Raw genomic sequence first — 27672 nt, 5'->3', positions numbered from 1 at the left:
TTTCTTGTTTGCTTCTCTGACAACTTTTTAATGTAAACACAAAATTTTTGAAGAAATGGTTGGAAAAAGTAACAAGACAATCTGTAAATGTATTTTTAAACAGGCTATGAAGTCAGCATAGAAATATATCCTGAGGGCTGACTCACTCACCCACACACCCCTGCTTCACTAAGAAAGCCAGATTCCGGCGCCCGCTTGGCCAGGAGGCCACCTGAGCACATAGTGAGGAGCACACTGCAGGCCAAGGACTCGGGCTAAACCTGAAGGAAACCTGCCACGAGTGCTGGGATCCTTGGTGGCACGCGGTGCTCTGCAGCCAAATCCAACGGCACTGGAGCAGAGAGGGCAGGAGCTCCACAGACACAGCTTTTGGGGAGCTTCCAGGCAAGAGTGTCTCCACTGCAGGCCAGCCTCCTGCAGTAGCTCTGAGCACTGAGGTGTCAGGCTGGGAGGTGTGAGGAGGCAAATGAGTGACACTTGCCACTGTAAGGGTGGTAGTTTCTAAAGAGCTCGGTATTTCTCGTGACTGCTGTCCGAGTCAGCATGGTTACATCAGACCCAGCCAGACGAGCCTGGGACAGAGTGAGCTTCCACACTCAGTCGGCAGTCAGCGGAGTTCACTGGGCTTGGCGCCCTTCACATCCTCACTCAGCTTTCAGCACACGGATACGCAGTCACTGGGCCACCTGCTCACAAGTGGAAGCAGCCCGCATCTTCATCCCATCTCTCGCAGTTTCCTAGGAACTCTGGGCATTAGTGGGCTGCAGCTGAGAATCTGGCCCTTCAGGAGCTGTCCAAGAATGGCTCCACAGCTGGGACTGCTCCTGTGAGTTCAGTGAGCACCAAGTCCTGGCTCCACCATCATCTTGCCTTGAGAGTCCACCAGCACCAGTGAACGGGGAAAAGGTGAGCACAGCACATGGCTGTGTCCCCTCCAGAGTGAAGCAGGTAGAAGTGAGCTAATGGCAATCAAGACTTTTCTGACCCTTACACTTCCTAGGTCAGGGGTCACCAGAAAGCACTTTGGGCTGCGAGGCCAAGTTTCAGTGACAGCAGCAGCCTGTGCCTAGAGCCTGCCCGTTGTCCTTCTCAGGCAGTGTCTAGCTTAGAAAAGGGGGTGGGGGGTTCGATGTTAATATATTAAGGAATTTAATTTATAGCTACTTAAAATTACAGATACCTACAAAACAGTTCTGTGATGATTCTGCAAGCAAGAATGAACAGAAATCAGGCCCGGTGCAAAGTCTCTTCATTGTCTGTCAGCTGAGAGAGCACAGAGCACGCCCTAATTAGACTGCACACACATTTTTAACACTGACATCTTTTTTTTTAAAGTTGGATTTTTCAATCATTCCTATTTCAAGGCTACTGAGACAAGGCCACCATTGTGAAATCTCTGTGGTGCCCTTCAGAGACCAAGGCTATCTGGGCTGGCACGTGGTGTCCACTCAGCTCATGGCGTTTTCGTGGCCTGAAACCTCTGTGGTGCTTTATTCTTCGCCTTCAATAAAAACCTCAGCACGCGGCACTAGCCCTGGGGTCTGAGAGCCACAGGTGGAAGGACAGGACACTGGCTCTGCTGCAGGTGTGGCCGGAGGCTCTGAGGACAAAGAGCTCTTGGGGTGTGGTTGCTATGACAAAGCTGTTGCTAGGATAATTCCAAGGATCACAAGCAAAGTGACTACACAAATGAGGATGAACATCACCTTCTGCAAGAAAAGAGACAGGAATCTACAATGCAGAGAAAATAGCCTGCTGTAACTGGGCAGCCTAAAACAACTGTCTATCATTAGAAAACACATTCTAGGTAAGAGAGGAGGGAACCTTTCTAGACAGGACCCAGCTGTCTGGTATTGATCTATAAATGAATGGATGAGCGTGCATGTGTGTTTTATCTGCTGGCATGACAGCAAATGTCCATCTAGCCCAGGCAGAGGATCACACCTATTTCCAGTCCTAACATAAGAGCCCATGGGTACCCACAGAAAGCAAGCACTTCCCTGACCGTGCTGAGAACCACCGTCGGACCTTTGTGAACATATCCGACTGACCTCTTTGTGCTACAAGGGAAAAGTGCATGGTTCTACAAAGTCTGATGAAAATACTGAAAATACTCATTTTTTTCAGCATAGAAAAACCAATGTCATCTTTTTCAGTAGACTAAGAAGATGGCATCAGGAAAGATATATAACCCTCCTTTCCAACAGACATGGGGCTGCAAGTCCTTCTCATCCCAGGAAGGATGCTCTCTGTGCAGCCTCACAGTCTGCACTGACCACAGGGCACTGCTCCTACCAATGGCAGCCATACCTGACAGATGCTCAAATCACGAGAAAAACATCATGGAGGAAAGGCAGTGAGGAACTGGAGCATGGGAGAGCCTTTCTGCCACTGTGAAAAATTACTCTTAAGCACCACCCCTGAGTGCCCAGTGTTCACAAGGGTGACTCTGCAGTAGGGGATCCCCGGGATGCAGGGGGGTAAGGCCCATGAGTGACAAGACTTTCCACAGTGACTGTACAACACTCGTGGTCTGGCCAGAACTAGCAGGCAGGTAATTAAATATCAGGGTTTTCATTTTAGTAGGGGTCTGCTGCCAAGTAGGGACCTGAGAGGAGTTTGGTCTGGGCTGCTGTCCATAGCTTAAGCTCCATTCTCAGTTCCATGGTGAACTGAGCAGTGAAGGGCATTTTACAGTCATTTTCATTGTTGCTGCTGTTCTAAATGTTACACCAAAACTACACCGCAGCATCTGCATCTGGGGACAGCATCTGGGGACAGGCTCTGGGGGGCAGGGGCCTCCCAGCCTGTGTCACCTCAGCAAACAGAGGCCACTAAGACCTGAACCGAGCACTCAGTGAACAAGCCCCTGTGACTTTTAAGTATATTAACACTGGGCACACACACTACTGGCTGATTGAAAAGGTTAATAAGTAAATTAGTTGATTAGTCACTTACTGCCACCCTGAGGGAGAGGCAAGCACCCAGCGCCATCTACGCAATCATTTGCCAACCGACAAGCCAATGATTAGAGCCAGGACAGCAATGACAGCCACCACCACAGCAGCAATTATCCACTTTTTCTGTCAAAGAAAAGCAGGCTGATTATACCACAATGATTGTGCACTGCCAGTCAAGGGCATCCGCTGGGATTAAACGACTGCCAGCACTCATTTTGAACTCTAACTTACAGGCCCTCTCCTGACGCCCAGAGCAGTCAGTCTTCCCAGAGTGGCCTGATCTATGAGCTCAGGCCTCCAGAGTCAGTCAGTCCTCTGGAACCTGGTAACACTAGCTTTCTCCTGAGCACATGACAGGCTCACACTGGATTCCGCTGGACTGAAACACTTTCCCAGGAGTCCCGACAGCCTCCCACCTGTAGCAGGCACTGATGCCCTCTGCGGGCCCTCGGCTGTCCTGGAAGAGCTCGCATGCCCATGTGATGCGCTGACGATCTAGACAGAGGTATTACAACATGTTGCCAAGCAAACATCGTCTTCGGCACCTCTGCAGGCAGCAACATGGAACCTCATGGAACCCCCTCAAGCTTCAGAGATGTTACAGGAGAGACTCAAGCTAGCAGAGTACATCCAGACTCTGCACCAGTTACATTCACTGCTCCAGAATCCCCTTGGGACAGTCTGGGTACAAGACAGAAGCCTAAGCAAAGGGACATCTGCCTTTGAGACTGCCTCCCAGGGCTCCTACACAAGACACCAGGTGCACCCACAGGTTCAGACAGCAGTCACCTAGCGGAGTAAACAGCTATCACACACAATGTGTCACCAGTGATTTTAGGTGAAACCCACATCCCACCACCTTGTCATCCCCCGCCCAGATGATGGCAAAAGGGAACAGAGTTCAAAAGAGGCAACCCTTGAGGTTCTAAAGGGTTTAAGTTACTTACAACACCAAATGGTTATATATATATATATATATAAAAAAATCAACTTAGGAATTTTTAGTAAAAAGAATTATTTTGATTTTTAAAATAAAACATGTATTTAAGGCATTTCACTTCTTCCATGGCTAGAGACCAAGAGAAGAGAAACCAAAGCAGGGCTCGGTCCTCAGAGCACAACTCACCCGCCTGGCTTTGCTCTGAAATTTGATGGCTTTCTTGGTTTCTTCCTTGGCATGTTCGACATAGTCGGCAGCATTCATCACATTTCTCTCGATGTTGTTGACCATCTCACCCTGAAAACAAGTTTCAAGCTCAGCAAACGTCAAGTCGCTCTCTCATGTAAGCACAGCATGAGAGGGATGGAGACAGGAAGGACCCTCATGGTTACAATGGAGGGCAAGGCTGGTGCAGACACGCCAGCAAACGCAACCCAATTCCTGTTTCAGGAGCAGCTGAGAGGGGTGGTGGGAGCGAGGACCTGACATGTCTTCACAGATGACAGGTGACGACTATCCACAGGTGAGCAATGACCTGACATGTCTTCACAGATGACAGGTGACGACTATCCACAGGTGAGCAATGACCTGACATGTCTTCACAGACGCACAGTGAAGGGAGGGCTGCAAGCTCGGGTTAGTCTCATGTTTTACCCTGGGTAAAACATTCCACACGCAAAGGATGATGACTTTTCTAACAGGCAGAAAACCACCACTGTTTATCTTCACAATATCAGCAAACTAAGTACAGCTTCCAGTGACAATGAACTGATGACCAAAGATGACAATGGGAGGAGTCGACAGCACGTTGGGGGTGGGGGTGCATTACCTGGGTCCTGTCCGGGAGGAGACAGAGTCTGCAGCAGCCAATAGCAAAGCATTGGAGAAGGATGGACAGGTGACTATCATTCACAAGCAAATGCACCAGCAAGTCCTGATTCTGTGTTTCTGCACTACCAACCTAACACAATGACAGACTTCTAAAAGATAACGGGAAGTGAGGCCACCTATGGTGGTTTGTCCTAATGAAGCTTCCTACTACATATTAGGTATGAAGTGATTATAACTAAAGCCTGAGCCGGTACAACGCTTTGGGATTTCAAAATCCATCTACCATCACACAACTACTTCCCTCTGAGCCCAAAAGTCACCAGATGCCCCACTCCCCAGTTCTTAGACCAAGTGGCATCTGATCCATCCCAGGTCAAAGAAAACCACACGTGTCCATCCCTGACCATCAATACTAATCCCTGCCCACAGATACCCACTCTAACCCACCAGTGCCTACCACTGCCTCTCCATAACTGCTGGCATCCTCCACAGGTATCTGGTATGTGAGCTTTCTCACAGGTTTTTACGATAAATTTTATCAAAATAAACACCATTCAAGGCATGTGGGGATGGATCCTAAACCCTTGACATATCTAGGCATCAGAGAACATCACTAGCTATCAGCCAAGGAACCCTGACAGCTGCCTCAGAAAGGCGGCAAGAAACAAGTTTGTCTCTCTGGAGGCCAGCTGCACCCTAGCCTGCCCCAGATGCTCCTGAGGAATCTGAAAACCCTGGAAGACCAGTTCGGTCTGTAGGTTCCCACTGCAACTGAGTCAGTATGGACACATTACCCACGCACACACAACTTGACGTTATACTTGCAGACCCTCTGGTCATCCCTGTCTGAGCTGCAAAGCAGGCAAGAACACCATAGAGTGAGGTGGGCTCTGGTCAGTCTCAGTGATTTTACCCTCAAGGTTAGTCTTTAAGCACTATCCTGGTCCTTGTTTTGGTTTTTCGAGACAGGGTTTTTCTGTAGCTTTGGAGCCTGTCCTGGAACTCACTCTGTAGACCAGGCTGTGGTCGAACTCACAGAGATCCGCCTGCCTCTGCCTCTTGAATGCTGGGATTAAAGGTGTGCACCACCACAGCCCGGTGCTCAGTCATTCTTGTAGACAACAGCCCCAAGAGGGGAAGATCAATGGCCCCACAGTCCTGGGTGGTTGGCTTGGCTACCTCCTTCCTCTGTGAGCACTGTTATATGTAACTGAGATCACGTGATGTGTGTTCACATTTATTTACCTGTATACATATCCATGACTGTAGTAAGGTTTCTGTATATCCTTTAATTTTAACCTAAAACCCACCACAGACATTTGAAGGTTTCATTATTCTCCAACACCTGGTGCTGCCTGTGGCTCTCTACCTAAGTAGCTGGCCAGCGGGCATGGCTCCTGTAACTGACTAGTGGCCTACGGAGGAAGTGTACACTCAGGTTTCAGTTCAGCATTCACCACAAACAACTCCCGAGTTGAGATTGGATACCCAGCCCTGGCCTCTCTGGCCAGAGCATGGGGAAGGTGCCTCATTACCTGGGTCTCCACAAACATGGCCATATCCATGAACATCTCGTGCAGCTCTCGGATGCTGGTCTCCAGCTTCATGATGTCTTTGTGACGTGACTCGATCTCATTGAGAGCTTGCCTAGTAATTTGTGAATCCGATATAATCTTCAGAAGGCAAAAGGAGAAGCATTACTAACTCCAGGCTGGCTGGTAAGCTAAAGGCAAAGGCGCCCGTCTACGCTAAGTGTGCTGGTGCACAGCTGTGACACTCACATCCGAGATGAAGATGGACGGCTTCCCGCTCTCCAGCATCTCCTCCAGCTCGTCGTCAGTGGTGGTCCTCCCAGCTGAGGGGCGATGGGAACTGCACTGAGGATGCAGCCAGGGATGCAGCCAGGGATGCTCAACTAAGGGATCACTAAGATCTGACTGAGCCATTAACCTCATCCACAGAGTTTCCCTGCCCCTTCTAAGATCTTTTCCTGGGCAGGCTAATGTGGCGGAAACATGACTGCGATGTGTCATAAACCCACCCTGGTATTACAGAGGAGCAGCCATGCCTCTCCTACAGTTCACCACAGGCTTCGGGCCAGAAGCAGCTAACCTGAAGGTGGCATATGACAACGGGATGAACAAACACATGGGAGGTCATCTCCCAGCCAGGCAGGAGGGGCTGCAGTACACAGAAACACCTCAAGCTTTGCAAATGTGACTGACATACAACTCAGCATTGGCTCCTCACTCCCAACTTTGAACACATCTGGCTGACACTAGGCCCAGGCATTAGAGAAGGGTTTCCGGTTTATGGTGCAGTTGGGGGTGTGAAGGATCCTTAAAGAGTGTCTGCCACACTCTTTCTACTCACTGATCTCTAGCTGGCGCTGGATGCGGCCTTTGCTTCGCTCCCGAAACAGGATCTGTGCTTCATTGTATTCTGTCATGACGTCCACAAACTTCCGTGACAGCACCGAGTGCTAGAACATGGAAAACACGGTGTTAGTGTATGAGAGCCATTCCTTCCTTTGTAAGAGGTAAAACCCATGACTGGAAAGCTCAGACTATTACTCCCTTTCAGTAGAAAATAAGAGCAAAAGCAGCCAATAGAAGCTGTATGACCTGAGGTCACCAGGCCATAGTAACACACACCTATAATTCCAGCACTCAGGAGTGAGAGGCAGGCAGATCTCTGAGTTTAAGATCAGCCTGGTCTACACAGTGAGTTCCAGGCCAACTAGGACTACATAGTAAGACTATGTCTCAAAAAAAAAATCAAAACAAGATGCCACCAACAACACCAACAAATAAGCTGGGGCCTACAGCAGTCAGCTAACTTCTGGAGGTGAGCATTATGGGAAGCTGAATCCAGCTGGGAGGCACACGGACTGCCTTGAGCTAGCAGGCTTGTTCACACAGCACTGAACTTCCCAGGTTTCATCCATAAACCCCAAACAGTTAAGACCAAACCACTAACATCCAGATGATTCAGATGGTTCCCTGCTCTGCAGCATAGACCATGTGAGTTTCTGGGGTGTCTCTTCACAGTGAAGAGATGTAACCCATGTGCAGACAGACAGTGAGGGAGGGCAGACATGACCAAAAAGATGCAACAACTGGGCTCAGATGTGGCTCAGGGACAGAGCTCATGCTAAGCACATGCAGGGCACCAGATTCCATTTCCAGCACAATAAACAAACGAAATTGCTTTGCATTTGGACAAAGTGAAATGCTGTTCTTCCACATCGCTTCAGTCTAACTGAGGCTGGAAGGCTGACCTGGGTCCTTCGTATCCGCAGGTCCACTGACGTTCGGTTCCCACTCTCATCCTGATCACAACTCTGCTCGATAGCTAGAAGGAAGCAGGGCAGAGTCACCCAGGTATGACAGCAGTCTCAGGATGGCCTCAATTTTGCCCATAAAACTAAAGAACAGGTGATATCTTAAAATAATCCTCTAAAGCAGCGGTTTTCAACCTTCCTAATGCTGAGACCCTTTAATACAGTTCCTCAGGTTGTGGTGACCCCCAACCATAAAATTATTTTCGTTATTACTTTATAACTGCAATTTCTCTACTGTTGTGAATTATAATGTAAATATCTGACATGCAGGATATCTAATATGTGACTCCTATGAAAGGGTCATTTGACCCCCAAAGATGTCAAGACCCACAGGTTGAGAACCACTGTTCTAAAGACTAGTTACCAAAAGAAATGTTAATAATACTGTACATACATATGAACTCAATGACAGACATGTAGACAGACAAGCATAACTTGTGTCTACACACATTAACACCCATGTAAACACATATATACAAATACCAACACACACGTATGCACATATTTGCATACATAAATGTATGCATACACATCAAAATCATTAATACATGCATATAGAAAAATGCATAAAAAACAAACACATACACAAATATGCACACAGGTGTGTGATTGTGCATGGGCCTTGTGTGTTTGTATTTATGCATTTGTATGTTTGTATTTGTATGTATGCGTTTGTATATCCACATTTGTCTCTGCTGCTCTGGTTGTCTGCATGTGTGTGCATCTGTGTTTGTAAGTATTTGGTGTGCATATTTGGGGTGTGCCAGGTGTCTTTAAATGCCCAGTCACTGTAACGAGTCTGAATCAGATATAGAGTGGTTGTATTCTTGGGAACAACATTGTTTTTAAGGTGCACGCTCTTGAGATCAGTGGGGAGTACCCTAGGACCTGGGCAACATGTCTGCTACCATGAAGTTGCTGTCCCTGAGAAGAGGGTGTGACATGCAGAGATGAGATTTGCTCCTTTTGATGTGTCTCTTGAGTTAAACGCGTCTTCCTCACAGATCAAGGAAGATCAAGGAAGGCAACTTCTATTTAAGTACTGTGCAGCAAGCCACAACCCTCATCCAGGCCAGGTGTCATGCTGAACACAGAGCTCCATGGTCTCAGCTGGGCTCCTGGCAGCTGGGAAGCTTATTTCAGCCAAGAGACCCATCTGAGAGCTTTGGGACTCACTATAAAGGCTATTCCCCCTTTCTCCGTCACCACCAGAGCCACCATGAGATACAGCATGAAAACCAGAGACCCAGATACTCATATCCAACCAACTTAGATGTAGTCTTAACTTTCATTTTGGGAAATGTAAGGTACCAACACCCACACCCCACCAGCCCCCAAGAAGGCAAACTTACACTTCAGTTTGCCTCGGATCCAGTTAGCGGTTTTCTTGATCTCTTTGTTCAGGTCTTCAAGATCTTCTTTTATTTCTTTAAAAAGTTCAAATAAAACACCTGAGCTGGAACACTCAACTCCTGCACATCCACTCATGCAGGCCAAGCACAGACGCATCCAGCCTTCTTCCCAAGTGCGCTGCCCCCAGTTACCACTGTCATGCTCAGACCAGCTCCTGGTATACCCTGAACTGTGTCATCAGATGCAGTTGGTGGGAGCCACAATTGCAGGCTCACCAGGACAAGGGGTGCACACAGCACAGCCTGAAGAGGCCTGCCCAGGCACCAGAGGTCTCTCCTGCTGTCACCATCTTCCCGGTCCTTGTTGCTCCATCAGACACCCCACACATGCCACTCTCCAGCTGACCTTGCTCTAGACCTTGAGAGCCAACCCTGGTACCCCAGCTAGTCTCAGGGTGAAAGATCACCTGCTGCAGCGACCTGACAATGGCAGTCCCACAGCAATGTCTGAACCCCTAGAACATCTAAGGAGGCTCTGTGGGCCCCTCCCAGCGTCTTTCTTGCAATCTGAGGTGAAGTCAGAAAAACACTCAAGGACTTGAAGCACACTGAGGCCTGGCAGATGTGAGGGAGACCCTGCAAATCCCCAGTGTGACCAGAAACCAGAGACATTCTGAGGCTCCCCAGAAGGAAGACAGGCAGATTGGCTCCTGTAGGGCCGCAGAGTGACCAAAAGTCAGTGAACTAGTCTGAAAGCAAGTGTGTAGAAGCGACCAGATACTGGGGAAGGCTCCACAGGTCACACCTCATTTTCTGGCTTTTTCTATAAGTGGCAACCAACACTGAAAGTTTCTAAACAAAGGCATTCAACATTTCTAAGAAGAGCTAGGATTTAGAAAGATCATTCAGACACCCTAAGGCACAGGAAAATGGAAATGCCATCGGAGCACAGACCCCACTCTGTGAGCACATGCCACACAGTGACCTCCAGACTCAGTGTCTCCTCTCAGTTTTCATTACTAGCCCAGCTCTGGCAAGAAACCACTGCTTACCAAATCAGCCTGTTGTTAATGTCCCCAAACACAAGAACCATCATCCCTCAACTGTGCGCTCAGGGCAGACGACGAGCCAGTGTTACTGCTGGAGCCCCACTGGGCCCACTCACATATCCTTTGGATCCTGCCCAGCAGTGGTTCTCACCCGGCTGAACACTGACATTATTTTGGGAGTTTTCAAACACCATAAAGGTGACCTGGAATGCCAAGGGGGTCTGTGCGTGCTCATATGCATGGGGATACTGCTCTATCTAAGGGAAAGCTGGAGGACAGACAGGTGATGGACTCACTTCCTTCTGGGTTTGGGGCAGAAAGGATGATGCTGTGGTTCTTCTTTACGTCTTCCACATGTTGAGCAATCCTGGCTATGCTGCTTCGAATCTCCTCCACCTAGGAGAGAGACACTACGGTAAGGTCAGAGTTGCCACTGTTGTCCATCTCCCACAGAGGGATGCTGGAGAGGAAGGCATTTAACCCCATGGAAAGAATGAGTGTCATTTCTGCTGTCACAGTGATTATTACTTTTGTGTGTGTGTGTGTGTGTGTGTGATTGTTACTTTAAAAAGGGGGGGGGGGAGCTCAGTGGGTGAAGGTACTTACCACCAAACCTGACAGCCTGAGTTTGATCCCTGAGACCCATGGGGAGAGAACCAACTCCCAAAAGTTACCCTGACTGTTATAGCATGCACATGAGTGGCTATACATATACATATATACATACACACACACACACAAATGTAGTAATTTTAATTTGATTTTAATTTAATTTTTACTTTTAATGTAGTAAGAACAGCAATCTACCAATTCCTACTGTTAGGACTAAAGCAACATTTGCCAGCAAAACTATATGCTGTAAAATCCCTACACTTGACCCCACACACCACCACCCACAGCACTAAGTAGAGGCATATGATCAGTCAGCAGTGAGCACCCCACGCCCATGAATGGGAAAAGGCAAGGGAACATCCATGAGGAAGCCTCGCCAAGCAGATGGCCAGCCCTTCCATCATCCTCCTGATTACGTGTGTGGTGTAAGCAACTCACTGCAAGAGTCCTTTGAATGAACTTACATCTTCAGAAGTCTGTGGTCACTCAGTAATGGGGCCTTGAAGATATCCTGGTCCCTATAATTGTCATATTATATAGCAAAGGAGCCTATATAGATTCAACCAGAAATCTGAGATGAAGAGGCTGGTGGGAATATCCAGGTCTGACCCAGACAGAACCTGGCTACAGGGGAAGCCACATGACGGCCCAGGCAGGAGGGGCACTGCCAGTCCCTCCTCCTTTCTTCACTTAGCCACCACATGCTGTGATCCATGGTCACACCCTGACATCACCTTCCATGGCAAAGGACCTCACAGGTCTAAGACTTGAGCTGGGAAGCTATCCTGGGTGGGATGGTTTGAAGAAAAATGGTCCCCATGCAGTGGCATTGTTCGAAAGGATTAAGACTTGTGGCCTAGTTGGAGGAAGTGTGCCACTAGGGTAAGCTTTGAGGTTTCAGAAGCTCAAGCCTGGCAGCTCACTCTCTCTTCCTGTTGCCTACAATCCAGACGTAGAACTCTCTGCTACCTCTCCAGCACCATGTGTGCCTCATGCTGCCGTGCTTCCCGCCATGGTGACAATGGACTAAACCCCTGAACCTGTAAACCAGCTGTTAGTTTGCAGGCATCTGCACTGGCCTGCCCCTGGGGTTCTGACAGGTTGTGTCTTCAGCTGTAGCCACTAAGAACACCTCCTGTGTACATTCGCTATGTTCCCTTTTAAAAAGGCCCTGCCCACCTCTCTTCTCTATGTCTGTCTGTCTGTCTGTCTGTCTGTCTCTCTCTCTCTCTCTCTCTTTCTCTCTCTCTCCTCTTCTCTTCTCTTCTCTGTCTCTGTCTCTCTGTCTCTCTGTCTCTCTCTTCTCTTCTCTTCTCTTCTCTTCTCTTCTCTTCTCTTCTCTTCTCTTCTCTTCTCTTCTCTTCTCTTCTCTTCTCTTCTCTTCTGCTGCTCCTGTTCCCGGACACTGGTCTCACAGCTCCCCTTCCCTCTTTTTACGTTCCCATTCCTTTTTGTTGCATGGCATCTCTCATGCAATGTTTTTTTCTATTACAACACCATCGGGGCGGTGGTGGCACACACCTTTAATCCCAGCTATGAGAAACTGTCTCGAAAAAAAAATTATAACACCAGCCCCAATTAAATGTAAGGGTTGCTGTGGTCATGGCATCTCTTCACAGCAATAAAACCCTAACCAAGATCCTAGGTGATCTAGCTGTGCCTACACAGCGGAGACTGAGGAAATAATGTCAGGAAGGGAAGATGTGATGGTGAGAGCCAAGCACTGTGCTCTCAGAAGGGATGGCCTGCAAACCAAGAAAGCAGTCTCCAGGGCCCGAGTGCAGTCCTCACTCCTCTGTAGCATGATCGCAGCTTGATCTGAGCCTCTAACACTCCCTAAAGACAGATAGCTCCGGAGCTAGGAGATAGTATGTGCTGCTTACGGTCCCCAGTCTTCTGGTCACTCATCACAGCAAAATAAGAAACACACATTTACATGCTTTTATGAAAAAGTACTTCCCTTTGGGGCTGGAGAGATGTCTCAGTGGTTAACAGCACTGGTTGCTGCTCCAGAGGACCTGGGTTCAATTCCCAGCACCCACATGGCAGCTCACAACCATTTGTAACTATAATTCTAGGGGACCCAGCATACTCTTCTGACCTCCATGGGCACTGGATGCATGTTATGCACAGACATATATGCAGACAAACCACCAATAAACATGCTTTTGGGGGGGGGTGAGACATGGTTTCTCTGTAGCTTTGGGACCTATCCTGGAACTAGCTCTTGTAGACCAGGCTGGCCTCGAACTCACAAAGACCCACCTGCCTCTGCCTCCCAAGTGCTGGAATTAAAGGCGTGCACCACCACCACCCAGCACATTTTTTTAATTTAATAAAAACAGATTATTTTAATGTTTTGGCTATCTTGCTATAGAGGCTGAAATCAAGGAATAGCGCTGATTCCAGTTTAGAGATGATATTTCAATCTGCATTTGAAAGTGCCACTTTCAAGGTTACACTGATGGCCCCTGTGTCAGAAAGTAAAGGGGACAGCCCAGCTTAGAGAGTTCTTGCCTTCCCCTGACTTCACAGCAGCTGATACCAGATTGGCTCTACCAGAAAAAGGCAGCTGTGGGCCCCACAACCTGCAGAGAAAGCCCCGCAGGAGGAGGATACATGGTGGTAAGGGTGCTGGTCCAACCTGAGACTGCAAGCTGCCCCTGCAGGGCCTCTTCCACCCATTATAACCATCTTCTCTGGAAAGTTCTCCACTTGTTGCCTTGCTTTACTAGTCTTTAACCACACCCTCCCAGGTGAGGAACAAATTCTGTCTTCTGCATCACTCTGTGTGACATGTTCTTCCCTCAAGGCTTTTCCTACCAGAGCCCTTATGACAACAGACCTGATTGTTTCTCTGTCTAAGGTGTCACTTCGTTCACAGAAACAACTACAGAATAAAGTCTGTAACAAATGGAAGAAGCCAGATCAATACACTCGCAGTAATTGCTGGGGAATATTACTGTAAGATGTGTTACATTGTTTATGCTGTGGAACATTTGTTTTAAAGGTACAAAAATGTGTTGCATTTGTTCATGTTGCATTTGTTTAATTCTATGAAGTTGTGCTGCTTTGCCTGTCTAAAACATCTGGTTGGTATAAGAAGGAGATGAATGGTCAATAGCTTGGCAGGAAAGGATGGGGGAGCGGGCAGGCAGAGAATAAATGGGAGGAGAAATTGGGAAGAAAAGACCAAGGAGAATGAGCAAGAACAAGGAGAAGAGGATGCTAGGAGCTAACCATGGAGTAAGAGTGAAATATATAGAAGTAAGAAAAGGAAAAAAGCTAGCCAGGCAGTGGTGGTACAAGCTTTTAAACTCAGAAGCAGACATATCTCTGTGAGTTCAAGGCCAGCCTGTACTGTGGGATAATGTTCCTGTACCCTGTAAAGATTGCTACTAGTAGCCAGGCAGTGGTGGTGCACGCCTTTAATCCCAGCACTCAGGAGGTAGAGGCAGGTGTATCTTTGTGAGTTCGAGGCCAGCCTGGTCTACAAGAGCTAGTTCCAGGACAGGCTCCAAAGCTACAGAGAAACCTGTCTCGGGAAAAGAAAGAAAAAATAAAGATTGTTACTCGTATTGGTTTAATAAAAAATACTGACTGGCCAGTAGCCAGGCAGGAAATATAGGCGGGGCAACCAGACTAGGAGAATTCTAGGAAAAGGAAAGGCTCTGTCTGCAGTCACCCACACAGACACAGAAAAAGCAAGATGAAAATCCTACACTGAGAAAAGGTACTAACCCACGTGGCTAAATACATACAAGAATTATGGGTTAATTTAAGCTGTAAGAGCTAATTAATAATAAACCTGAACTAATAGGCCAAACGGTTTGTAATTAATATAAGCCTCTGTGTGTTTTGTTGGGACTGAATAGCTGCAGAACTAGGCAGGACAGAAACTCCATCTACAAGCCTGGTCTACAAAGGGAGTTCCAGGACAGCCAAGACTGTTACACAGAGAAACCCTGTCTCAGAGGGGGAAAAAAAAAAAAGAAAGAAAGAAAGGTAGATGGGAAAAGCTGGCTAGACACAAGCCAAGCTAAGACTGGGCATTCATAAAAAACAATAAGACTCTATGTGATTCATTTGGGAGCTGAGTGGTGGGCCCCCAAAAGAACAAGGAATAATAAAAAAAAAAAATGATCTCAGAGTACAAGAACCCTGCTCCACTTGCAGCCAACAACAACAACAAAAGTCACCCCAGACATTGAGCTTAAAAAGCCAGGATTCTTGCTTCCAAGGGACCAAAGAGCCTGGGTTCCTAAGAAGTCACAAGTCTTGTAGTGAGACCCTTTAAAAAGCCACTCCAGAGTTGTGGTTGGCTTCCCAAAGGAGGAAGTACTGCTTGGGACATTGCAGCTCCACGTCACAGGAAGAGCAGCAGAGAAAGAGGGCCCTGACCCACCCACCCAGGTACACTGGTCCTATGTCCCACAGTGCCTCCAGCCCTTGTGCAGATCCAGCCTTCCCTTCCAGGCTGTCTGCATGCATAGTCACTTGAATTGTCTTGGTATTAGCTGTCAATGATGCTAAAAGTCCCAAAGAATTTCAAACAACTTTAGCCAGGCGGTAGTGGCGCACACCTTTGATCCCAGCACTCGGGAGGCAGAGGCAGAGGCAGGTGGATCTTTGTGAGTTCCAAGCCAGCCTGGTCTACAGAGCGAGTTCCAAGGCAGGTCCCAAAGCTACAGAGAAATCCTATCCAAAAAAAAAAAAAAAATCAAACTACTTTAAAAACAGCCATGTTCAGCAGGCTGAGACAGCAGAATGGCAGGGTCAAACGTTAAGTAACCTGGGCCACACAGGGAGACACAGGGAGACATTACTCAAAACTTCAAAAGTCACATAAGTCATGATTAGGACATACTGAGGACCATGTGGCTAGGTGGCTTCCCTGTGGGAGTGGCATGGGATGCAGATGGCACCAGTGGCACAACCTCTTGGTGCCACAGTCAGATATAAGGTCCACCGTTAGCCAAACGCAGTTCCAGGGTACATGGGCGTCCTGTTTTGCATGGGACAACAAACACTACTATAGTAAGGTAAAGTCTGAGTCTGCACTTCATTAAATGCTTACCTGATGGAAGAAATCATCCATGAAATGGTCCTTTTCAACAGTGACGACAGTAGTGTCTCCATCGTCATTTTTCCTACACTAGAATAGAAAACATTTTCAAAGTGTCAGAGGCTGAGCAGCAACTCAGGACCCAAAGCAGCTCAGCTGCGCGCTGGGTACCGAGAGCAGCAGAGCAGCCGCACGCCACAGCCTGCAGCCATCTAACTCTGCAGCTCCTTCATTGTGACAGGTGGCACCAATGGGGGAAGAAAACAAAGGTCAGATATCTGTGCAGGCACGTTCGTGTTCATCTTAACCTCAGTCAGGGCCACTCACAGCAGGTTCGTCCCCAAGAGCCGACGTGGTGTACACACACATCACACACATACACAGAGTCATCCTGTGATTGATTCTGGGCTCTGAGCTCACTAAGCAAGTACTCAACACTGGACTACATCACCATCTCTGTAATATGTTCATGGTCTGTAAAGATGAAAAATGCTACTGGGGGTGGAAACTGGAGAGATGGCTCAGTGGTTAGGAGCACGGGCTGCTCTTCCAGAGGACCTGGGTTCGATTCCCAGCAAGCACATGGTGACTCACAACTGTCTATAACTGTTGTCCCATGGATCTGATGTCTTCTTCTGGTGTGCGGTCAATATGAGAACAAAAAACCCATATACATAAAATACATAGACAAATAAATCTTTTTTTAAGCCAGGTGGTGATGGCGCACACGTTTAATCATCCCAGAACTCAGGAGGCAGGGGCAAGCAGGCCAATCTGGTCTTCCAGGACAGCCAGGGCTACACAGAGAAACCCTGCCTCCAAAAACAAACAAACAAACAAACAAAACACCGTTTAAAAAATGGGTTTGGTGGTGCACTCCTATAATCCCAGCACTTGAGAGGTGGGAGCAGAATGATCAGAAGTTCCGGGTTGACCTCTACTACATAGTGAGTTCAAGGCCAGCCTGGAAAGCAGGAGACCGTATCTGAAAACACACCAGACTGCAGACAGCACTAGCTGACTCTTGTAGAGCACACAGTAACTTCCGAGGTGTGTCAGCTGACATCCTTACTTTCTAAGAGAACGACCACTATACACTGTGTTTAATAACAACAAACAATCTGACAAGAAATGAGGAGTTGGGGGAGACGAGGGTCAAGTAACACTGGAGAAGACAACAGTGACATTACAGACACAGTTGGCAATCGCCTAACACAGGATCAAAGATACGCAGAACCAGGCACTTCCTATGCCTGCCGCATGCCTTGGATCCTGAGGGTGCTGGATGATGACGTACTATAGCCCAGCTGCTGCCGCCTTTGAGGTCTGGGGCCTCGTGTCTGCACAGGATGCTAGAGAGATGCTTGGACTGCCTGCGTAGTAACCCACCTGAAAGCCTCCCTTCTAAACAGTCAAAGCCTCTAGCAGCACAGAAAACCATAAATTAGCTGGAAGCGGCTTTTGTCAACAGCTCTAAATGTCCCCCACCCCCACCCCTAGCTGGTCTCTAAATCCCCAGCCAGCCACGAGGCACAGGGGGAGGGACTTGCTGAGCTCTTTCCCCAGGGCAGCCCTGTGAGTCAGCACTAGTCCAGCCTCCCAGCCTCCCTCCCTGCAGTAGACTGCCAAGGCATACTAGGAACCTACCTCCACTGCTTGAGGAATCTAGCCTTTACCCTGGGGGCAGGCCTGATGCACAGCAGTACCCCCTTACCACCCAGGAAAACTTGCAAACAAAATCCTACTACAATTCTCAGCTAAGAAAAATCTGTGAATTTAAGAAATGTATTAAAGGGCTGGAGAGATGGCTCAGTGGTTAAGAGCACCAGCTGCTCTTCCAGAGGTCCTGAGTTCAATTCCCAGCACCCACATGGTGGCTCACGACCATCTGTAACGAGATCTGGCGCCCTCCACTGGCACGTGGGCATACATGGAGGCAGAATGTTGTATACATAATAAATAAATAAATTAAAAAAAAAAGAAATGTGTTAAAGCCGAGCAGTGTGGCGCATGCCTTTAACCCCAGCACTCAGGAGGCAGAGGCAAGGATCTCTGATTTTCAGGCCAACCTGGTCTACATGGTGAATTCCAGGCTGGTCAGGGTTACATAGAGAGATGCTACCCCCCCCCCAAAAAAAAAGAAAAAAAAGAAAGAGAAATATGTTATGAAAGCACAACAAATTCTGCCTCTCTCCGTACCACCTGGGACCTCCCTAAGGCCTGATCAGCTCTTCCCACATCGTATGCACCCCCCTCTAGCGCTGTCTGTGTGGATAAGATGGCTGGTTAGTTAAGGCTAGGAGTGTGGCTCTAAGATAGAAACAGGAGTATGAGAGGAAACTTTGTCACCAGGGAGATGAAACCACATAGCCAGGACCAGCTTAATAAAAAAAGGGACGTCACCTAAGAGGATGCCTTATATACCCATGAAACCTAGCACTGCTCCCTTTGGCTTGCTCCTTCTGCGTGATTTCTCCCAGAGTCCAAGGCACACTGTTGGTCAATACACTGCTCTCCCAGATGTCTGGAATGAAAGACAGTGCTGAAATATGATGTCCCAACAGCCCTAAGCAAGGGAACCACATTTGGGACAGGGGCACTGACGTGCCCAATTAGGACGGCTCACTCCAGAGGAGGGTGGGCTCAATCGCTGAGATAATCACAGAGCAAGGAAGACAAGAGTAAAGCACAGGTTGGCACAGGGGATCTGCATGCTTCGGAATGGAGTGTCGAAGACCAGTGTCTCAGAATGTACAAGATGCAAAGAAAAATTTTAGCTGTGGCTTTTGGAGGTGCTGACACCCTGATTTCACACCTGAAGCCTCAAATGCCTTTGAGAACTGGGCAGAAGGATCTCAAATTTGATGCCAGGAAGTCTGGCAATAATGTCACATGCCTTTAATCCCAGCACTTGGGGGGGCAGAGGAAGGTAGATTTCTGTGAGTTCAAGGCCAGTCTGGTCTACATAACAAGTTCTAAGACAACCAGGTTTACACAGAGGTTCTGTCTCAAATAAAAAACAACTTGAAGCCACCCTGTACAACCAACCCAGTGAGACCCTGCTTGGAAAAGAAAAAGAAAACAAAAAAAACTGGTGTTGGTGGGACATGCCTATAATTCCAGCACTCAGGAAGCAGAGGTAGGAAGATCCTGAGTCTGGGGCCCGACTTGGCTACATGGTTAACTCTAAGCCAACTTGGGATATACAGTAAGACAAAGATAATGGAAGGGAGGGAGGGAGGAAAGGAAGGAAGGAGGGAGGGAGGAAGGGAGGGAGGAAGGGAGGGAGGGAGGGAGGGAGGGAGGGAGGGAGGAGGGAGGGAGGGAGGGAGGGAGGGGGAGGGAAAAGGCTGCCTGAGGGTACCACATGCTGCCCTGGGGCCATGAGCACCTCAACTACCCAATACTGGAAATCCTCTCTGAGAATGAGCCACGGCCTAAAAATGTACCCAGCGTCTCCGAGGCACATACACTGGTGGCAGCAGTTCAAGAAAGGGTGATTAGGGAATCTGGGGCACATGGAGAGACACCATTCTGCATCTCTGTGCAGGCTGCAAGGACAGAAAGTGACCATTGCCAGGGACAGGGAGAAAAACCAGACAGGAACTTCCTGGTAGTGAAGGTGTGAGGAAGGCCAAGAGGGAGGCATGCAGGGCCAGGGAGGCTAAGGAAACTGTCAGGAAGTGGGCTTATCCTGCAGCCAAGAGGCCAAGAGGAAGTCTGGCCATGGCAGATGCTCTCAGGTCACTCTGGTTCAAGCAAAAACAGGAAATAATTGGTCTACTGGAAAACCCAGGATCTCTTATACATGACCTAATCCGTTCTGATTTATTAACACCCTCACTCTTCCTCCCTCAACCAGGAATCCACAGCTTACGGCCAATTCACTTTAGTCTGTCTCTAGTGTCTCATTTAGCTCAGACCTGGCATTCTCTCTGTGCTCGTACGTCCTGCCAGAGACGGGCACTCTGGACGTAGAGTCTAAGCAATCTCAGGCAAGCAGCTTGAGGTTTTGTGTTGAATGAACAGTGGATCAAAGCAGGAAGCTTCTCTCGGCCTATACAAGATCTGTGAATGCAAACTGCTTACCACGATTAATCTTTTTCTGCAATAAAGTCTTACTATATCACCCAAGCTAACCTGGAACTCAGGATTTTCCAGCCTCAACCTCCCAAGCATTGGAATCACAGCCATTCAAATGAGGTAGCGTTGTTTTGTTTTGTTTCTTTTGTTTTGTGGGGTTTTTTGTTTGTTTGTTTTGCTTGTTTGTTTTTCGAGACGGGGGTTTCTCTGTATCTTTGGAGTCTGTCCTAAAACTAGCTCTTGTAGACCAGGCTGTCCTCGAACTCACAGAGATCCACCTACCTCTGCCTCCTGAGTGCTGGGATTAAAGGCATGAGCCATCACCGCCTGGCGAAACGAGGTAATGTTTAAGTCTTTGCCAGGTGATCACCATGAACACCTTTTCCTCAGGTGGATGTATACATAGCTAATGGGGAACCTTTCTGATAAACCTCAAACTCTGGGTCACTGTGGCCATTGTAGTTCAGCCAATAACCACAAAATTAAACACTAGATCTTATTTGCAAAAAGGCCGCATTTGGATATACGACGTGAAGAGGCAGACAACCCATTCCAAACTACTTGAAAAAAGAAAGTATTTTTCACTAAACAACAATTAAACTTATCTGGTAAGTAGCCCTTTTTGTTTGTCTTTTGAAACAGGGGATCATGTAGCCCAGGCCGGAAGCTATGAACTCAGGATGCCTTAAATTTCTGACCCTTCTGCTTCCACTTCCCAAACGTTCCAATTACAACTGTGGGCCACCACGCCCGATTCAGATGCTCACGCCTGTAATCCCAGCAAGGGGAGGCTGAGGCAGGAGGCCTGCTAGGAGGTCAGGGTCGGTCGAAGCTACACAATAAGTCCAGGCTGGCCTGGGCTGCAGTGTGAGACCATTCCCCAAACCTCCCCAACCAAAAGGAAAACAAACATGTTACTTTAAACATGCCAAATTCAAGTCTGATAATTTTAAACTAGAGATATTAAAGAGAAAGTGGCTTTTTCTAAGTTCCCGAAAATGGAAAATCTAGTAGGTTATCAACGGTGTAAGCCCCTGGCACTTGCCTCCTCGTTCCAGAGGTTCCTGAGTTAGATACACACCTCTCTCTGAGAGGCAGAAAGACAGCTGTCACACAAGAACACCAAAGTACAGAGAGGTCTGGATATAAGTTACGTGGGCAGCGGATGGGGCTCAGTGGAAGAGTACCTGCTGCACGCCCATAAAGCCCTGACCTCTGCCCGCAGCACAGGAGAAAACAACTGAGATTCACAAATCATTGGCCTGAGCTCCACGGTGGAGGCTTCCTCTATGCTGCTAACTGCTCGGTCCTTGCATGGAAGTGGCAGGGAACTGGACCCAATAAGGTCACTTCCAGGGTCAAAATCCTACAAGAAAACCAAGTTACATAATCATTGTGTCTAACGCACACAGACAACGTGTAAGGAGAGGCATACACCCTAGTGTTATGTATATGTGAAAGCCAGGCAACAACCTTAGCTGTCCTTCCTCAGACACTGTCCTTGATTTTTAAGACAGGGTTTCTCACTGCCCTGAACTCCAGTGAGCCCCAGGAAGCTATTTCCACCTCCCCAGAGTTAGAATTAAAGTATGTACGTACCAGGGTGCCTTTTAAAATGTGGGTCTGGGGCTGGAGAGATGGCTCAGCAGTTAAGAGCACTGACTATTCTAGAGGTCCTGAGTTAATTCCCAGCAGCTGCATGGTGCTCACAACCATCTGTAATGAGATCTGGTGCCCTCTTCTGGCCTGCAGGCCTACATGCAGAGAGCACACAGTATACATAATATATAATCTTTAAGAAAAAAATAAATAAAATGTAGGTCTGAGAATTGACCCCATTGTCCTCACTCTTGCAAAGCAGTTGAACAACTAAGCCATCTCCCCAGCTTAGTTGGGGATTCACATATCCTCCCTGTTTCTGAAAATCCTGGAGTAAAGAAGGACTTACTGGGGCCAGTGAGATGGCTCAGTGGGTCAGTGTGCCTGCTATCGAGCCTGCCAACCTCAGTGTGGCTAAAGACTCAAATGGCAGAGACAGAAACAATTCCAAGTATGCACTCAAATAAATACATCACATCATGTTTATGTATTTGTTTTTAAATTGACTTGAGTTTCATTTAGAAAAAAAAAATCAATGAATTAGGTTTGGGATTAGGACAGAACTCCCACTGACTTCTGAGATGGCCCTCAGCATACTTTGCCACTTTGTACTACGCATTTATTTATACAGAGGAGCTTTGGAGCACTGACGATTATAAAATCAAGATAGCAACGCTGTGCTCTAAATCCTGTAGTATCAAATATTGAGCCAAGATTTAATTCTTCACGTAAAGCAAACACATCCATCTCATCTGCTGTCATCCTTGAGAAATGCTAAGTGATAAACCCTGAGCGATTGTTTAAAGACACATCTATGATTTACCATCACCAGTTAGGCGCCATTTGTACAACTGTTTTACAGACTTACATACGCAGGATCATATAAAAATTTCTCAAGTGAAAAGGGGTCACTAGTGGGAACGTTTAAGAAACCAGGTTTTTGGGCAGTGGGCCTCAGACCCTGCTCCAAGGCTGCAACCATTCGAAGAGCAGAAGCTGTGTTTCCGCTGCAAAGCAAAGCCAGCCACGACCAGCAGAAATCATTTTTTACTTTCAAGAAAGAAGTCCGGCTGATTCTGGTGACCTGGACAGTCTCAACACTTGCCCATTCTATCATCGCCACCTCCACTTTCACAGTGACCACATTTGTAGTGGTGGCATCTTTACACAACGGAATGCATGAAGTCAAGTCACTTTGAATACAGTTCAGCCCTAAAAAGGTTGATTGACACTTCGTGTGCAGCAGTATAGATAGAAGTAGAAGCTGGTTACAGTGAATGACGTTAGACAAAGGGGACCACTCCTTAGGGCCCGGGAAAACAATACACACAGCTCAAGCACTGTTAGCATTAGCGACAATGACAGGCTCTTAAGGTTTTACCATAAGCATTTTTTCTAATGTTCATCTTCCTGTTAGCAAGCAAAGACACTGGTAGATGAGGCAATTGACTCTCTTGTTGCTCCAGCTGCTGTAAGCAAAAGGCCTGACTGTCAGTCAAACAGCCATCTGGACTAGCCCTAGGCCAGCACCAGCCATGTTGAACATTGCATGCTTTGAGGAACCTACACAATGCCTACAGCTGACTGCTCCAGCTCCTAAGGGCACTGCTTCTGTCAGGGTTTTCAGTCTGCACCGGACTTCTTGTTATCACAAGCCTTTGTGAACTCTGAACGGCCCTGTGGCCATTCTCCCCTAAATCAGAGAGCAGTTGCCAGAGAGGTAATGCTGGAATGGGTGCAAATCCAAACCTTCATTTGCAAAGGAGGTCTGTGATTGGTACACACTTTCCCCCTGTCTATACAACCAGGTTGTCCAGCTCATTCAGTGTTCATTGGGTGAGTGGGGCTGTGCTGGCCCTGACCCAGGCAAGCTTCCTTGGGGTGGTCTTGCCCCACCTACTTCTACTGGAGCAGGAGGGGCTGGGAGCATGAAAAAGGGGCCGCGGCAGCAGCTCTCAACAGTGGAGCCTGAAGCACACTGAGTCAGAGCAGCTATAAGGGAGGAACATCAAGACCAGGGTCAACAGGGGCAGAAGCAGAAGAAACAAAAGTGGCTGGCCGTGACTGCACAGTGGGAAGCAGCTCAGCAGTTCTAGGGCGTGACAGGAAGGAGCAGTGGAGCGGCAGAGCTGAGGCCAGAGAAGAGTTCCAGAGGGCTGTCAGGTCTTTAGGGCCAAGGGTCTCAGGCCTCAGTGGAGACAGTTCTAACAGCTGTTAAGGTCTCAGGAATCTCCACCATGCAAGCACACTGGCTCAGGGTCAGTCCCTGGCGTGTCCCCCACCTTCCTCGCTGTCCAGGGCCTAGAACTGTGACACTAGAGGGCACCACCTGCTGCTGCTCCTCAGAGCTGTCAACAAAATCTGCCAGAGTCCAGCACTGGAGGCAATTTCTCTCCCTTCCCAGGTTTCCACCTGGATCCAGCAAAAGACTCCACTGGGGTGAGGACCACAAAGCCAATCAGCACAGAAACACAAACGCGGTGTGTGCAGACGTTCAAAAAGCTGCTCTCCGGGGAGTAGAAAATAGAATGGTTACGGGGTCTGGGAAGGGTACCAGGGAACAATGTAGACACGGGGCTCTGGGGTCCAGCTGGGGAGCGAAAATGCCTTCCAACACTCTGCACTGCAGTGGGTGACTACGGTCAATGCCTGCAAGTAGCTACTGAGGAGAGTCTTGAGGTCCTCAGCCCAAAGAAATGATAAGCACCTTAGATGGTATGGTCAGCCACCCTGACTGGGCTCACACTGCATACATGTCTTGAATGTCCCATTATACCCCAAAAGTGTGTATACCATGACTGTGTCCACTGCAGATGTAGGCATAGATACTGTAAGCCCCCCACCCCCTTTTCCCCTTTAAAACCTCAGCCTTTCTCTTGCTGCAATGCTCACTAGTGACTAAAGCCCTGGGTTAAAACGTAAACACATTTCTGGTCCCCAGTCCACTGGGGAAATACCTAACACAGCTGTGGGTGGTGTTGACAGCACCAGGCACCTAGCTCCTGAGCTCCAAGTTTGTGTGGAGTGACTGGACCCTTGGAACAGCATTCTGTATCAGGCAAGAAACAAGGCCGTGGGAAAAGGGACCCCTACAGGGTGGGGCAGGCAGTTGGAGACGTTGCGATAAGAGCCTTGGAAAAAGACCAGGCAGGCAGTGCCACGGTGAGTCCCAAGAAGGCACCAAACACCAGTCCAGGCCAGGAGGTCCAAGCATAGCCCTAGATCCTTGCCTAAAACCCTGAACCACACTCTCACCCATTGAAATCAGCCATCAGCGGCCAAAAGGATCCTGACCCAAACATCAGTCCACATCAGCCAGGGGTATAGTACCAAGGCAGGCAGAAAAAAGGCACCCCCAGACATCTACCGGAACCTGTGTCCCAGACTAGCATGCAGCCAGCACAGGCTCTGGACCTCTCCCATTGCCCACGCCTGGAGTCCCAACAACCTGAGTCCCTTGGTATCCAGAGAAACCCAGGAGTCCTGCCCCAGGAACCCACTAGCAGCTCTGCCTAGGGACCCATGGAGATGTCATCCCAGGAACCCTCCTGACACCCTACCCTAACACCCTTGAAGACCCAGGAACCCTAGAGCCCTTCCCGAGAACCTGCTCAGAAACACTGCTTAGGTCTATGAGTGCATCCTGTGACTCTTGGATACCCTGGAGCCCAATCCCTGAAACCCTTCTCCAAGGCCGCTTGGGTCCTTCCCGAAGACTACTCCCTGCCACCCCTGGAGACCCCGGTGCCTCTGGAGGCCACAGGACACCTGGAACCCTCTTATTAGACCCCTCGGAGGGACACTGACCAGTTCCCTCCCGGGGTGTTCTTCCTCAGAGCTCTCTTCCCTGGTCCCCCTTTCCAGGCCCCCCCTCCTGGGTTCCCCTCCCAACCCCCCCTACTCAGGCTCCTCCTAGGGTCCTGCTCCTAGACTCCCCTTCGTGAGTTCCTCCCCCATCATCCCTCTCCCCAGATCCCTCCTGGGGTCTTTGCCCTGGACCCTCAGCAGCCCGCCCGCCAGCCCGGACCGCTATCCGGTGCGCCGCTCACCGCCGTGAGGTCGGGCAGCCGGTCCCGCATCCCCACTGGCCAGCAGGGCGAGGCGCCCAACTCTCAGTTGCCCGGCCGCACACTCTCGAGTGGCCGCGTCGCCGCCTCTGCCCGCCGGGGTCCTGGCCCCGCGCCGCCGCCCTCCCTCGGGCAGGCGCTACCACGGCAACCGCGCCCGCGCTCTCTGCGCTTGCGCCTGCCCCACCCCCTCCCGCGGGACCCCGGGCGCCTGGGCAAGTAGTCGCGGGGGGGGGGGGGTAGGAGTGGGCGTGGCCCCATTCGGAGGCGGGGCCTGGCCTAAGCCCTCAGGCTGAGTGGTTAGACTGTTTAACACGCTGCCTGCCCTCCTTGTTTCCTGCACTTTCGCTCGTTTTGTTTACTAAAAAACTCAAGAGCTGGGCTGTAGATCAGTGGCTAGCCCTTGCCTACCATGCCCTAGATTTATGCCGAACAGTGAAAAAACAAAATTCTAAATTCACCATTACAGCACACAAATTGATAGCAACCACCTGTCACCCACCCCGACCCTGAGAGCGCCACACCTGGGTCCTCGGACAAAGAACACCGTCAGGATCCACCCTTGATGCAGTTCTGGTGGGAGAATTCAGCAAAGCAGCTACTTTTCTGCTCGCTGTAGCACTGTACCCATCAAATGCCACGTAAGGGAGAAAGGATTTGTTTTGGCTCTTGATTTGAGGGGCTAAAGTCCATTATGCCAGGAAAGACATGACCGCAGACAGCCCGTGTTGGTGGGGGTATTAACCCAGACCCTTCATATTTTGGAGGCATAGAGGACGAAGACAGGAATGGCAGGAACTAGTCCAGACTGTAGCCCTCAAGGCTGGCTCACCAGCCACTCACTTTCTCCAGCTAAGCCACACCTCCTAAAAGTTCCACAACTTCCCAAAGGAGTGCCAACGTCTGAGAGTGTTCAAACAAGTATTCAAACGCACTAGCCTGTGGAGGACATTTCACAGTCAAACAACACAGGAGGAGGAGGCAGATCAACAGCTGCAAAGAGGCGAACATAGGGTGGAGTGCAGGGAAGACCACAGAGCAAGCTTCCCGTGTCCCTCCGATGGAGCCAACACCCCAGTGATGGCAGGGTATTGATTGTCAATCCAACAGGATATACAATCGGCCAAGGAGACAAGCCTCTGGTCTCGTTTATGAGGGATTGTCTAGATTAGGGTAATTGAGAAGGAAAGACCATTTCTGTTGTTGTTTTGTTTGTTTTGGTTTTTTGAGACAGGGTTTCTCTGTGTAGTTTTGGTGCCTGTCCTGGAACTTTGTAGACCAGGTTGGCCTTGAACTCACAGAGATCAGCCTACCTCTGCTACCCGAGTGCTGGGATTAAGGACACATGCCACCACTGCCTGGCAATAAGACCCTTCTTAACTGTTTGCAGCACTGTCCTATATTCTGGGGTTCTGAGCCCAATGAAAAAGAGAAGGGGACCTGATCACTGCCATTTATCTCTCTCTGCTTCCTGACTATGGATGCCTGTGACCAGCTGCCTCAACCTGTTGTCATTACTTCCCCTTCATGACGAACTGTAGTCTTGAACTGTGAGCCAAAGTGAACCCTAGCTCCCTGTATGAGTCTCATAATGGCCATGCACGGTAGCTTGCATTGTTTTGTTTTTTGAAATATGCATGTATGGTGGAGGGTAGCACACATGTAGAGGTGAGGCTGGGCAGTGGTGGCGCACACCTTTAATCCCAGGACTTGGGAGGCAGAGGCAGGTGAATCTCTGTGAGTTTGAGGTGAGCCTGGTCTACAAGAGCTA

The 27672-nt window shown here is 48.9% G+C and overlaps 1 protein-coding gene across 4 annotated transcripts; it reads right to left on the bottom strand.

Annotated features, from left to right (window-relative positions):
* Stx2 (syntaxin 2) lies at positions 1–26034 on the bottom strand. 4 transcript variants are annotated; one of them, XM_085681664.2, is made up of 11 exons: positions 25884–26033; positions 16165–16242; positions 10772–10871; positions 9427–9501; positions 8012–8085; positions 7105–7213; positions 6513–6586; positions 6267–6404; positions 4087–4197; positions 2959–3083; positions 1569–1709 (listed from the first exon to the last, which is right to left on the bottom strand). In XM_085681664.2, the coding sequence occupies exons 1-10, from the start codon at positions 25911–25913 to the stop codon at positions 3003–3005; spliced, it is 870 nt and encodes a 289-aa protein (XP_085537790.1). In that variant the 5' UTR covers positions 25914–26033; the 3' UTR covers positions 1569–1709; positions 2959–3002. The 4 variants fall into 4 exon arrangements, with proteins under 4 accessions (XP_085537785.2, XP_085537800.1, XP_085537790.1 ...); XM_085681668.2 differs by having other exon boundaries at positions 1599–1731; XM_085681659.2 differs by lacking the exon at positions 2959–3083 and having other exon boundaries at positions 1–1731; positions 25884–26034.
* Between the last annotated feature and the right edge of the window lie 1638 nt (positions 26035–27672).

The sequence above is a fragment of the Myodes glareolus genome, chromosome 2, assembly GCF_982192425.1.
Source record: "Myodes glareolus chromosome 2, mMyoGla1.1, whole genome shotgun sequence".
NCBI classification, from domain to species: Eukaryota; Metazoa; Chordata; class Mammalia; order Rodentia; family Cricetidae; genus Myodes; species Myodes glareolus.
Note: the sequence above shows the minus strand (reverse complement) of the source record. Positions and strands in the feature narration are given on the sequence as shown.